Source organism: Oncorhynchus mykiss, chromosome 16, assembly GCF_057628025.1.
Source record: "Oncorhynchus mykiss isolate SJ-2025 chromosome 16, ASM5762802v1, whole genome shotgun sequence".
In the NCBI taxonomy this organism is placed as follows: domain Eukaryota; kingdom Metazoa; phylum Chordata; class Actinopteri; order Salmoniformes; family Salmonidae; genus Oncorhynchus; species Oncorhynchus mykiss.
In genome coordinates, this window is record NC_143037.1 from 55,742,972 (window position 1) to 55,756,215 (window position 13,244).

A 13,244-nucleotide genomic window follows, 5' to 3' on the forward strand; every position below is an offset into this window, starting at 1 on the left:
TATATATATATTATTTGTTTTATCTTTAGCTCACATAATAATATTTTAAAAGTGTGCATTAAGGTGTCTGTAATAGAATAAGTGTGGGAAATGTAGACATTAATATATGCATTTTTATAAGTTCCAAGATGGAGGCAAGCCAATTGTTTGTAAAGGAGTTTCTTTATGTCGAAATAAACCTTTATGTCGAAACAAACTGAAATCATATGTGTGTACACATCGTACAATCAATTAGCGAGAGCCTCAAATATCACATTTCTATGTATATTTCCACTGTACAAATAAGTCAGGACAAATTGTTTCCTTTTCCAGTCATGTCTTTGGTCACGTTCGTGTGGTTCAAACAAAAACACCTTAATGATTGGTTGACAATAGTCTCCCACAGGGCAAGCGATGGCCGCAGGATGAAGTTGTTGAAGAGCAACTGCAGAAACCTGCAGTCAAAACTGAATGACCTTTGATCACATGATTTTTGTAAAGTTCATGCAGTTGACATGCAGGCGCAAAAGTCGGACAACTTTGATCCCCAGAATGCGAAACACTTTGAAGGCGTTGAAAAAAAGAGACCCACTCGAACGCACCCCGCTATGGCTGAACATTGATGAGTGAAGTCGGGGGATCTGCAACAGCCGAAAGTCAGACAATGTTATGGTTTACCTACAGCAAGGCTCTGTCCAACATGGCAGTGTTGCCATTGTTTATAAAAACTTTTTCTATGGAATGTCAAAATAAACATGTAAATATGTGTACATTGTACTATCAATTGGTGAGAGAGAGCCTCGAAATATCACATTCATTTGTACAGAGCCACTGTAGACATGAATCGCAGCAAAGTTTCACGCATGTCTTTTGTCCCGTTCGCTTGGGTCAGAAGCAGCAGCAGGTACTTGAAGGCGATTTCATAGTTTTTGTAAAGTTCATGCAGTTGACATGTCGGACCATTTTTATCCCCATAATGCAACACACTTTGAAAGTGAAATGGTAAAATGTATCACATTTATCCACTCAAACACACCCATTCATTCAAAATAATTTGAATGCATTTTTTAAAGACAATTGCTGAGGTCATAAGTAAATGGTGCCCCATGGTGGTGGTGGGGTTATGGTATGGGCAGGCATAAGCTACGGACAATGAACACAATCACATCTTATCGATGGCAATTTGAATGCAGAGATACTGTGATGAGATCCTGAGGCCCGTTGTGCCATTTATCTGCCGCCATCACCTCATGTTTCAGCATAATTCAGAGCCCCATGTCACAAGGACCTGTACACAATTCCTGGAAGCTGTAAATGTCCCAGTTATTCCATGGCCTACATACTCAACAGACATGTCACACATAGAGCATGTTTGGGATGTTCTGGCTTGACACGTACAATAGCATGTTCCAGTTCCCGCCAATATTCAGCAACTTCACACAGCCATTGAAGAGTTGGACAACATTCCACAGGCCACAATCAACAGCCTGATCAACTCCATGCGAAGGAGATGTGTCACACTGCATGAGGCAAATGGTGGTCACACCAGATACGGACTAGTTTTCTGATCCATGCCCCTACCTTTTTCAAGAGGTATCTGTGATCAACAGAGGCATACTTGTATTCCCAGTCATGTGAAATTCATAGATCAGGGCCTAATTACTACATTGTAATTGACTGATTCTTATATTTTACGTTTTGAAATTGTTGCATATTGCATTAAAATGTTAATTGTGTACTAATCACCTTACGTCACAAATAACTCATTATTTGTAGATCAGACCGTCACAATTTACCCATGACATAACGGTTTTGTTGCACAAGAACAAGGCCAGTGACTTTAGAGGCCCGTATAATGATAATTCAAATAGTTTGACCATCCAGATCTGTTTACACTTGATTAATATCCAGACACCACACATTCCTGACTACCTCCGGAGTTGGTCAGGAAGATCTGATAACAATGAGATCATGTGTCTTTAATAGTCTATACCAGTCTAAAAATGTGGGCAGTCAAGAATGTTGACAAGATTAGGACAAAGGGGGCATGTTGGCACCAGGTATAAACAGGGCTCGAGAGCCAGTTCAACAGGCATCCCCTCCAGGATCAAGCAAAACAAAAAAAAAGGGCAGCATACGAATGACACTAAGGACCTTTCAGCATTTCAAATAAAATAAACATGAAAGAAAGCAACAGCCCTTCATTAACATGTTCATTTTCTGCTATGACAAACATTTTGTATTGTTTTTATACAAGTTTCACATGATTCATTACATCAATCAATGTGGTTTGTTACCTAGTCTAGACCATTTCAGGAGATCAGTGCTCAAAAGGTGAGGCCATTTACTTTGCACCAAGGCTCCCTAATCCAAATAACACTGAGCCAATGAGACAGACAAAAGCAGCATTTGATTTCAAGGCATGAGAATGAACTAGAATGGACAAACCTAGTAATCTCCAAATCGACCCCAGTTAAGACAAAATATGGCATGAATGGGGTCTTAGGCCGTACCTAACCACTGCATTGTTCTGGGGAATTGAGAGCCAACATTAAGAAATTCACCTGAATTGCAGTGAATTTCAAAGTAGATCATTAAGACATTCACTTGATTGATTTATCAGAACTACTGCAATTTTGAAGAACTACTACAAATGTATAATAGAAAAGGTCAGCATAATTTTCCTAACTTATTTTTTGATTGGGTGGAATCAATATGGAACCAGTGTATGGATACCAGGGAGGCAAGGCCAGTATAATTCAGCACTGTGTTGTTACACATCACACTTCTTTATCCAGCATGGTTTTTGGGTAAGCCAAAGTTTGTGCATTAAAAATGGTACAAAAATCTATCTCCCCTTCCCCATATGCCGTCAGTGCTCCCAGAAGGCAATGCAACAAGACAGTGGACAAAGGACAGCGTTGAAAGTCTTGAGACCAGATGGAGTGTACTTTCTTGGTTCCACACACACACACACACACACACACACACACACACACACAGACAGAGGACAGGCAGTCAGTCTCAAGGGCATGCTACCAGTCAGTTTGACCAGCAGACACATCAGGTGGCCACTACGGTGCAGCATGGGGAGGGTCACGTCAGGCCTCTCTGATCTTGGCAGCCAGAGCAGAGTTCTCCTGGCGAATGGCTTTGTAGTCCTCGAGGATCTTCTCCAGGTTGCTTACAGTCTTCTTACCATTTTCAGTTTCAATCTATGGAGAGAAGGAAACTTAAAAGTTTGCTCTACCAAGTCAGCCCTATATCACTATGTCAATAAAATGACAAACTGACTCATGTGGTACAGTAGCAGTACAAGTTAGTGGTTTGGAATAAAAGAAAGAGGGCCATATATACCTGCTCCTCCAGGTCTCTGATCTCTCTCATGATTGTGCCTGTGTCCTCAATAGTTTGGATCAACTGAGTGCAGTTCTATACCAAGGAAGATAATGAAGTCACAACTAAGCAATGTAGCTATAGGCACCTAAAATTACCACAGAGCACCAGACCAAAGGATATGCAGTATGTCTTGCTCTTCAATTTCTAAGAAAATGTTATATTCTGCAAACAAGCTCTTACCTCATGCAAGGCTGCCAGGTACTTGTAGGATTTGCGGACAGATTCATCTTTCTTCGCATCCTACACAGTATTAGGAAAAGTATTGATTAGGCAAGAAGGAACATCATTGGTGTGCTTTCCTGAAATTGTCAAACTGTGTTATAGAACAATTGAAATGAAAGGCATGAGCAAACTGACAGCATGGTTCCTTGGTAGCAAGTTGAGCATTATCAGGTGATCTAGAAGGGATTTCTTTGACCTATAATTGCAAAAAAAGTAGATGCATGAGTTATCTTGCTAGGTGCTCTACCTTGAAGACCAGCTCATCAGTCACAGCGAACGTTCGGTCCAGTTTTCCAGTCAGATTGTTAATCTCTTTCTGCAGCTCCTTAGTGTCAGACAGAATCTACAGACCGAGAGGCGGACACACAAATACCATACTTGAAATCACACTACTCAGTTTCAAATTGAGTTTTTAATTCCTTTGTTTTTGAGGATATACTCAGGACTGCATTGTTGAGGTGTCTCAAACAGTGTACCTTTGTAATTTCTTCCTTCTGTTTCCTGATGTTGCCAACGATCTCCAGGATCCTCGCAGTGTATGCTGAGCGGGAGACATCTTTGGGGAGATTCTCAAACTCTGTTATCTGAAAGAGATGTCAGATTCCCCAAAATTGTGTCTGACATACAATGCATGGACTGGAACCCAAATAAACACAGTGTAGAAGTAACTCATCCCAAATACATTTAAAATGTGTTCTAATACCAGTTGTTTATACAGTGCCTCCTTCTTCTTGGACTCCTCCGCAGACTGATGGATTTTGTTGTGAAGCTCTTTGATTTCAGATAGCTTTCTGGAGGACTCCATCTACAAAAAAGAATGGAAGTTGAAATAAGAATTTCTCTCACACAGTCAAACACACATGTGGTGATATCTAAGGAGATGAACGCTACCTCTTGGTTGCTGCAGAGCTCCTTGAGCCTGCGGTGCTCATCGATGAGCGGAGCTCTGCGTTTCTCCCACTGCGCAGCAAGGTTGACCACTCGCTTGGCACTTCCCTCCACCAGGGCCTGCAGCTTGGCCAGGTTGTTCTCTGCGTCCGGCATCAGGTCAATGGTCTGCTTCTTCACCCACACAGAGTCCTCCTTCTCTGCCTTGCTCAGCTCTTTCTGCTTCAGCTCATCTGACACCTGCACACAGACAGGAGACAAGTTAGTCTCGCAGGGTGACTACATCTTACATGTCACAGTTCATTTGACTGTGGTAACTCTGGTTGGAGGTAGGGATGGGGGTATGTAATCATTTCACTATTCGAATAGCATCATGAATTTGTCGGATATCCGGATATAGGAAATGCACATCTTTTTTTTACTTAAGTTAACCTGAGCACTGTTGCGCGATGGAGAGAAGCTGGCCCTCCATTGCTGCAGCTGAGTATGTGAAGGAACAGACGGAGAGAGAGGCAACTCAGCTACAGCCAAGACTAGCTAACTTGTTGCAGCCACAATGTTATTTATCGTCGCATATAACAGTGCCCGTCTTCACTGTAAAAGCCTAGAGAAGCAAGTTAGCTAGAGAAAACAACTGCCTACATGTTGGTTGCTCATTGTTGCCTAGATCTCATTTTGCTAACTATACATTACTTCATTTTATTCGATCTTGCATTGCATTAGTGAACTCACTCTCTTTCTCCACATTGTCGCTTTGATTGGCCAACATAAACAACAAGCTACACATGTGAAGGCTACCGGTCAACTACCCGTCTTTTTATGGGGTGCAGAACCTAAAAAATACATAAAAAAATACAAACACTTTTCATGTTTAAATGTCATGGTATATCCTTTCATCTAACAATCCCATATGGATATTTTAATGAAACTTTGAAAAATACTTAAAATAGGGCTATAATTCCCCCCCCTGCAAAATACAAATATCAGATTGGATATTCGAATAACCACGCACATCCCTAGTCTGAGGTCTACACAAATACAGAGTTTATCTGTTTTAAATCAGAGGTTCCAGTTACCTGAAGTATGGATACGGTGAGCTGCCTCATGTCTCCGCCCACCTCCTCTAGGCTGAGGGAGAGCTGCTGTAGCTGCCGCTGCAGGGAGGCCAGCTCCTCCTGCTGTCGGGCCTGCAGTTCCTCCTCCGACTGATGCGAGCTGGGAAGGGAGCTGGCCGCCATCTGCTGGGAGGCTTTCGCAGGCTCCTGGCACACACACACTAGATTCAGATTGGCAATGAAAGGGGGAACATTTGTAGATGTTGCTCAATGTCTTCGGGGCAGGCTTTGTTAACTCTTCAATCACCTGTGTGAAAGTGAATTTCTCGGTGTGAGTGAAGCGGGTGCCCTTGGCGAGGATGTCACCACCAAGGGAGGAGCCCCCGAAGGACTGAAGTAGCTCTGTGAGAGCAGACGCCGTGTGGGCACCGAGGGTATCCGAGTGAGACTGGGCCGCAGTGCGCAGCTGCTCTTCGATCCGCTTCTGCAGACGGGCACGCTTCCTGGAGCGATATTCCTGGGTGGCCACGAGAGGAAAAGTGGAGATCAGAGATTAAAACCATGCAATAAACACAAAATTATTCTTCTGTGCTCAAATTGAAATTGTCCAGAATCTTGAAAAACTATCCCTTTAAGAGTGTACCTCAGGGGTGAGGCGGGAAAGGAGGCCTTGGCTGTTCCACTCATTGTCCCACTCCTGGGCGGCACTAAGCTCCCCTGCATGCAGCTCCAGCAGGGAGGCCGGCACTGAGGCATGCTGCGACGGCTGTGCAGTCACAGGTGGAAGAAATTCCCTGTGGTAGTCCTTTTCCTCTGGAGACGGGGTGAAAAGAATGACGTGGTACACTGGGATTTAACTTTCACCACAGGTTCTTATTTCATTGGCAAAAAATATATTGTACCACATGCTAATATATATAGGCTACTAATTCAGAACCCTACACAATTGGAAGAATTGGATTACAGAATGATATGCAATGAGAGTAAGTACAGAGGGCCCTGTGTATTCTGGGGTTTACCTTTCAATTGCTTTTTCCCAGGCACTTTGAGGCAGTGCAGTAAACTAAGGGGCTGAGAGTGGAAACTGTGGGAAGGTCCTGGGTTCTAAAAATAATGAAATGTTAAGCGAGAACACATACATTAAGTGGGAATACTTGACAAAGACATTAAAATAGGAAGTTTGTATAGTGCATCATTTTGGTTTATTGACTTCAATAAATATCCAGGTCATAAAAAACAGGATAAACTTGAGACATTGCATTATTGCCTCACTACTTTCACTGACCAGCCCTGAAATCTAACTTCCTTTATGATCTAGGAAACCAACAGTTATTTGTCAGTGTTTCTTAACTTTAGCTGCCATGTCATTAATGCTTTGTGATATTGCCAGCAGGACATAGCTACCTGTGTTTTACATAGGAGGGGTAGTCTGCAAGATGGAGGGAGCCAAGGCAAGGCCAGCTGAGCTTTGATCTGGGCAGCTATCAATTTCTGGAGGAGGACCGATTTACCTGTTATGGGGTACAATGAATGCGAGACAAATAAATACTTATAGATTAAGTAATTGTCATTTTGAGAGATTCACAAACATTCAATGTATTTTTATTGATCAGATTATAAAGCAAAACAAATGACCAATGTATAACGGGATTGCTAAAGTTAATGGTATTCAATAAATGACAAGAAGTACAATGGTGGGACAATGTGTCTGTACCTGCTGGTTGGTCCAAGGCCTCAGCACTTTCTCTGGGCAGCTTCTCCACCAGGAACATGAGCAGGGAGCGGATCTCTGGCTCATTGCTGTAAAGAAAAGTCTGGTAGCCAATCTCTCCCTTGTAGCCAAGGTCCTGCATAGAAACACATGTCAACCTGGTTATGGAGTCTGCTCATACACATGACATTGACCTTTGTGTCACATACCTCACCCAGTCTAGAGCATGAAAATGGAATCAGTCCACGACATTGTGTATGAAGACCATTACGAACATGTGGAATGATGGAGCCTTCTTCACAAAATGAGCAAACCAAATGTATTCACACTTGGGAGATTCTAAATCTTGTAATAAAACTACATTTCAGAAGATCACTTCAATGAAGTTATGCAAGCAAATGGACTATTCAATAAAGCCAATCGAGTGAGGAAATAAAAATAATTCAAAGCAGTGCTCAACGAGATGGAATGGCATTAGGATATGACATGACTTCAAATTGTCGCAGGAGGTCAAATTGGTTGCTGAATTACATCTATTCAGACATTTGGGACAATTAATAACTGAGCTTGACGTAATGAAATTCAATTGATTTTAGAGTATAAAAAGACCCTGGACTGAGTGTCATGCAAAGGGGGTATAGATCATATGGCTACTGTACATCAAGAAGTCATGCATGGATATTATTTTAGATCCAACAATATCTTAATCTTCTTCATTTGATCAACATAGTCTTGTGGGGAGAGAGTCACGAGCCTCACTTCGCAACAGGAGGGGGAGCACTATCCCTTTTCTTTTTGACCTCTCACCTGACAGGCCTGTGCCAGGCTCATGCCCACTCGAAAGCGGGCAGACATGCCGGGGGGTAAGGAGTGGGACAGGCTGCTCCCCAGGGCCGGGTCGATCACTCGCAGACATTTCACTACCGCCTCCACTATGAGCTCACTGGAGAAGCGCTTCACACTCTGAACATCCTCCCCCACGTCCCTTTGCAAACACACAGAGCATGAGATGCAAGTGCACGGGGTTAACTTCTCATGTGTGTCTCACACCTCGCTAGTCATGTAATCAGCAAGTTACTCTTAAACGACATTGAAAATGTGTACAGTTAGCGTAGCTAACTTGACCGACATGGAAGAATTCTGGTCATTACAGTAGCTCAAAGATTTGCAGAGTTCAAATCAAAAGAACCAGCTGTTAGAACACACTCGTACAAGAGTGAATTAATGTAATTTAGCTAACTTAGCTAGCTCTCTGCACTTCACTTCCCAAGGAAAACATCAGTTGAGATAATGGCTGATGAGTAATTGAATGAAGATAGGCCTGGGTGTCAGTCACTAAATCAAAGAAGAGAGCTACGTATCTAGGGGTAGCGAGCTATCCAAAACTCAATAGACACAAACAAGAAACAGTAGCAAGCCAGATGGCAAACGTTCGCTAACTAGAAACAAAATGTTAATAATGTTGGCTAACTACTTACGTGCCGGTCTGTCTAAGGGAGTGAATTAAAATCTTATCAACTTCCTCCATCACTGTAAGAAGATTAAGTGCCTTGCAATTCCTTTAGCAAAAATCCCCCGAAATTCCAATCATTAGGCTTCAATATGCTTCTTTTGGCTAGCTAGATAACGTTAGAGGTTTCACAGGCGGATCCATTCAAAAACAACAAGCTAGCTCGCCTGTTTTTAGCTGGGGAACTAGCTTACGTTGTCACTTCTCAACGGATGAACTAGAGGCACGACAGTAACTATTCCAGCAACATTTCCACTTAACACTTTTTTGTGCTCCCTTAAATGTCTTACAAATAGCTTTTTTCGTATGAGCGATAGCTAGCTGACAAATTAGTGAAAGCTAAATTGCTGCATCTATAAACACATTAAGTCACGTGGGAGGAGGATATGATAGCAGTGTTCTATGGGATGCTGAGTTTCAACATTCTTCAGTAGTGTTGCAAAAAAACTGGAGAGTTGGGAAAGTTAAACTATGATTCCCAGCATCCCCCCGCTTCTGGAGTCGCATGACTGGGTACTGCGTCGAGGAAGAGGCGAAGCGAAAGGATTTGTGCCACGTTCATGTACTAGTCAGAACTAGGAAACTCGGAAATGTCTGACTTACCAACTGGTAAACGCGGCACGGTATAACTACAACCATTTAGCAATTCGGACATTTCCGAGTTTCCTAGCTCCGTCTAGCATTGGAATGCGACATTACTCCACCCCAAATCTGTCCACGCGAGATAAGCAGACCACGTGGCCATGTTCCGTGTGGAGGTCAACAATGATTAATGTCCATTGGGGTGGGGTTGGGGATAGGCAGTGTGTACCCAATGGTAGTACCACCCTCTTCAGTGCCTTGCTGTAACAGGCTGTGACGCAGCCCGATACAAGTGTGAATGTATATTCTCCCTCAAGCCATACCACAACGGCCCTCAAGGATCTACACTGGACTTTGTGCAAACTGGAAACCACATATCCCGAGGCCGCATTTATTGTAGCTGGGGATTTTAACAAAGCAAATTTGAGGAAAACCCTAGCGAAGTTCTATCAACACATTGACTGCTGTAGTACTCGCACTGCTAAAACACTCGACCACTGCACTCCAACTCCCGGCATGCCTACAAGGCCCTCCCTTTGGCAAATCAGATCATGACTCCATTTTGCTCATCCCCTTTATTTTTTTATTTTATTTAACTAGGTAAGTTAGTTGAATGAAGGTTACTTTTTTAAATAACAAATTCTTATTTACAATGACGGCCTACACCGGCCAAACTCTGACAACCCTGGGCCAATTGTGAAAAACCTACCCTAACCAGAAACCATGGATAGATGGCGGAATTCCCGCAAAATTGAAAGTGCGAACCACCGCATTTAACCATGTAAAGGAGACTCGGAATATAGCCAAATACAAACAGTGTAGTTATTCCCTCCGCAAGGCATTCAAACAAGCAAAATGTGAGTATAGAGACAAAGTGGAGTTGCAGTTCAACGGCTCAGTCTGTTGTCCCCACATGCTTCAAGATGACCACTATTGTTCCTGTACCCAAGAATGCAAAGGTCACTGAACTAAATGACTATCGCCCCGTAGCACTCACTTCTGTCATCATGAAGTGCTTTGAGAGACAAGTCAAGGATCATATCACCTCCACCTTACCTGCCACCCTAGACCCACTTCAGTTTGCATACTGCATACATCTCCATCATACTGCACACTGTCCTATTCCATCTGGACAAGAGGATGTGAAAATGCTGTTCATTGACTACAGCTCAGCATTCAACACCATAGTACCCTCAAAGCTCATCATTAAGCTTGAGGCCCTGGGTCTCAACCCCGCTCTGTGCAATTGGTTCCTGGACTTCCTGATGGACCTCCCCCAGGTGGTGAAGGTAGGAAACAATATCTCCACTTCGCTGATCCTCAACACTGGGGCCCCACAAAGGTGCGTGCTCAGCCCCCTCCTGTACTCCCTGTTTACACATGACTGAGTGGCCATGTACGCCTCCAACTCAATCATTAAGTTTGCAGATAACACAACAGCCTACAGGGAGGAGGTGAGGGCTCTTGGAGTGTGGTGTCAGGAAAATAACCTCTCACTCAACATGAACAAAACAAAGGAGATGATTGTGAAACAGCAAAGGTAGCACCCCCCTATCCACATCGACGGGACAGCAGTGGAGAGGGTGGAAAGTTTTAAGTTATGTACGTACATACCACTGACAAACTGAAATGGTCCACCCACACATACAGTGTGGAGAAGAAGACGCAGCAGTGCCTCTTCAACCTCAGGAGGCTGAAGAAATTTGGCTTGTCAACTAAAACTCTCACAAACCTTTACAGACTTACAATTGAGAGCATCCTTTCGGGCTGTATCACCGCCTGGTATGGCAACTGCACCTCCCACAACCGCAGGGCTCTCCAGAGGGTTGTGCGGTCTGCACAACATGTCACCGAGGGCAAACTACCTGCCCTCCAGGACACCTTCAGCACACAATGACACAGGAAGGCCAAAAAGATCATAAAGGACAACAACCACCTGAGCTACTGCCTGTTCACCCCGCTATCATCCAGAAGGCGAGGTCAGTACAGGTGCATCAATTACTTCTTAGATATTGCTGAACTGTCAGAACTAGAAGCACAAGCATTTTGCTACACTCGCAATAACATCTGCTAACCATGTGTATGTGACCAATTTGATTTGATTTAGTTATTCCCTCCATAAGGCAATCAGACAGGCAAAACGGCAGTACAGCGACAAAGTAAGGTCACAATTCAACGGCTCAGAAACAATACATATGTGGCAGGGTCAACAGACAATCACGGATTACAAAGGGAAAACCAGCCTCGTCGCCCGGACACCGACGTCTTGCTCCCAGACAAGCTAAACACCTTCGCACGCTTTGAGAATAACACAGTTCCACCGAAGCGGCCCGCTCCCAAGAACTGCTCTGTGGCCGACGTGAGTAAGATATTTAAACGTGTTAACCCTCGCAAGGCTGCCAGCCCAGACGGCATCCCTAGCCACGTCCTCAGAGCATGCGCAGACCAGATGGCTGGAGTGCTTACGGACACATTCAATCTCTCCTCATCCCAGTCTGCTGTCTCCACTTGCTTCAAGATGTCCACCATTGTTCCTGTACCCAAGAAAGCAAAGGTAACTGAACTAAATTACTATAGCCCCGTAACACTCACTTCTGTCATCATGAAGTGCTTTAAGAGGCTAGTTAAGGATCATATCATCTCTACATTACCTGACACCCTAGACCCACTCCAATTTGCATACCGCCCGACCAGATCCACAGATGATGCAATCTCTATTGCACTCCAGACTGCCCTTTCCCACATGGACAAAAGGAACACCTATGCTATTCATTGACTACAGCCCAGTGTTCAACACCATAGCGCCCTCAAAGCTCATCACAAAACTAAGGACCCTGCAACTAAACACCTCCCTCTGCAACTAGCCTGTTCAACCTCTCTTTCGTGTCGTCTGAGATTCCCAAAGATTGGAAAGCAGCTGCTTTCGACTCTGTCAATCACCACACCCTCATCGGGCAGACTCGACAGCCTTGGTTTCTCAAATGATTGCCTCGCCTGGTTCACCAACTACTTATCTGATAGAGTTCAGTGTGTCAAATCGGAGGGTCTGCTGTCCGGACCTCTGGCAGTCTCTATGGGGGTGCCACAGAGTTAAATTCTTGGACCGACTCTCTTCTCTGTATACATCAATGATGTCGCTCTTGCTGCTGGTGAGTATCTGATCCACCTCTACACAGACGACACCATTCTGTATACTTCTGGCCCTTCTTTGGACACTGTGTTAACAACCCTCCAGGCAAGCTTCAATGCCATACAACTCTCCTTCCGTGGCCTCCAATTGCTCTTAAATACAAGTAAAACTAAATGCATGCTCTTCAACCGATCGCTGCCTGCACCTGCCCGCCTGTCCAACATCACTACTCTGGACGGCTCTGACTTAGAATACGTGGACAACTACAAATGCCTAGGTGTCTGGTTAGACTGTAAACTCTCCTTCCAGACCCACATCAAACATCTCCAATCCAAAGTTAAATCTAGAATTGGCTTCCTATTTCACAACAAAGCATCCTTCACTCATGCTGCCAAACATACCCTTGTAAAACTGACCATCCTACCAATCCTCGACTTCGGCGATGTCATTTACAAAATAGCCTCCAATACCCTACTCAACAAATTGGATGCAGTCTATCACAGTGCAATCCGTTTTGTCACCAAAGCCCCATATACTACCCACCATTGCGACCTGTACGCTCTCGTTGGCTGGCCCTTGCTTCATACCCGTCGCCAAACCCACTGGCTCCATGTCATCTACAAGACCCTGCTAGGTAAAATCCCCCCTTATCTCAGCTCGCTGGTCACCATAGCATCACCCACCTGTAGCACGCGCTCCAGCAGGTATATCTCTCTGGTCACCCCCAAAACCAATTCTTTCTTTGGCCGCCTCTCCTTCCAGTTCTCT

At 44.1% G+C, this 13,244-nt stretch overlaps 1 protein-coding gene across 1 annotated transcript; it reads right to left on the minus strand.

Moving 5' to 3' along the window:
- Window positions 1–966: 966 nt before the first annotated feature.
- On the minus strand, window positions 967–9,431 carry LOC110492271 (coiled-coil domain-containing protein 22). Its single transcript, XM_021566451.3, has 15 exons — window positions 8,733–9,431; window positions 8,062–8,239; window positions 7,258–7,390; window positions 6,948–7,054; window positions 6,563–6,647; window positions 6,187–6,356; window positions 5,851–6,060; window positions 5,565–5,750; window positions 4,492–4,728; window positions 4,304–4,405; window positions 4,077–4,184; window positions 3,848–3,943; window positions 3,559–3,618; window positions 3,337–3,411; window positions 967–3,194 (listed from the first exon to the last, which is right to left on the minus strand). The coding sequence occupies exons 1-15, from the start codon at window positions 8,780–8,782 to the stop codon at window positions 3,081–3,083; spliced, it is 1,911 nt and encodes a 636-aa protein (XP_021422126.2). The 5' UTR covers window positions 8,783–9,431; the 3' UTR covers window positions 967–3,080.
- Between the last annotated feature and the right edge of the window lie 3,813 nt (window positions 9,432–13,244).

Bases quoted from the DNA above. Each gene is read 5' to 3' on its own strand.
- LOC110492271 (XM_021566451.3), bottom strand. From the start codon at position 8,782: ATGGAGGAAGTTGATAAGATTTTAATTCACTCCCTTAGACAGACCGGC. The intron at 7,391-8,061 runs GTGAGAGGTCAA...GTTTCTATGCAG, and splicing joins GCCTGGCACAGGCCTGTCAG to GACCTTGGCTACAAGGGAGA. The intron at 6,357-6,562 runs GTAAACCCCAGA...CCCCGTCTCCAG, and splicing joins TGGGAAAAAGCAATTGAAAG to AGGAAAAGGACTACCACAGG.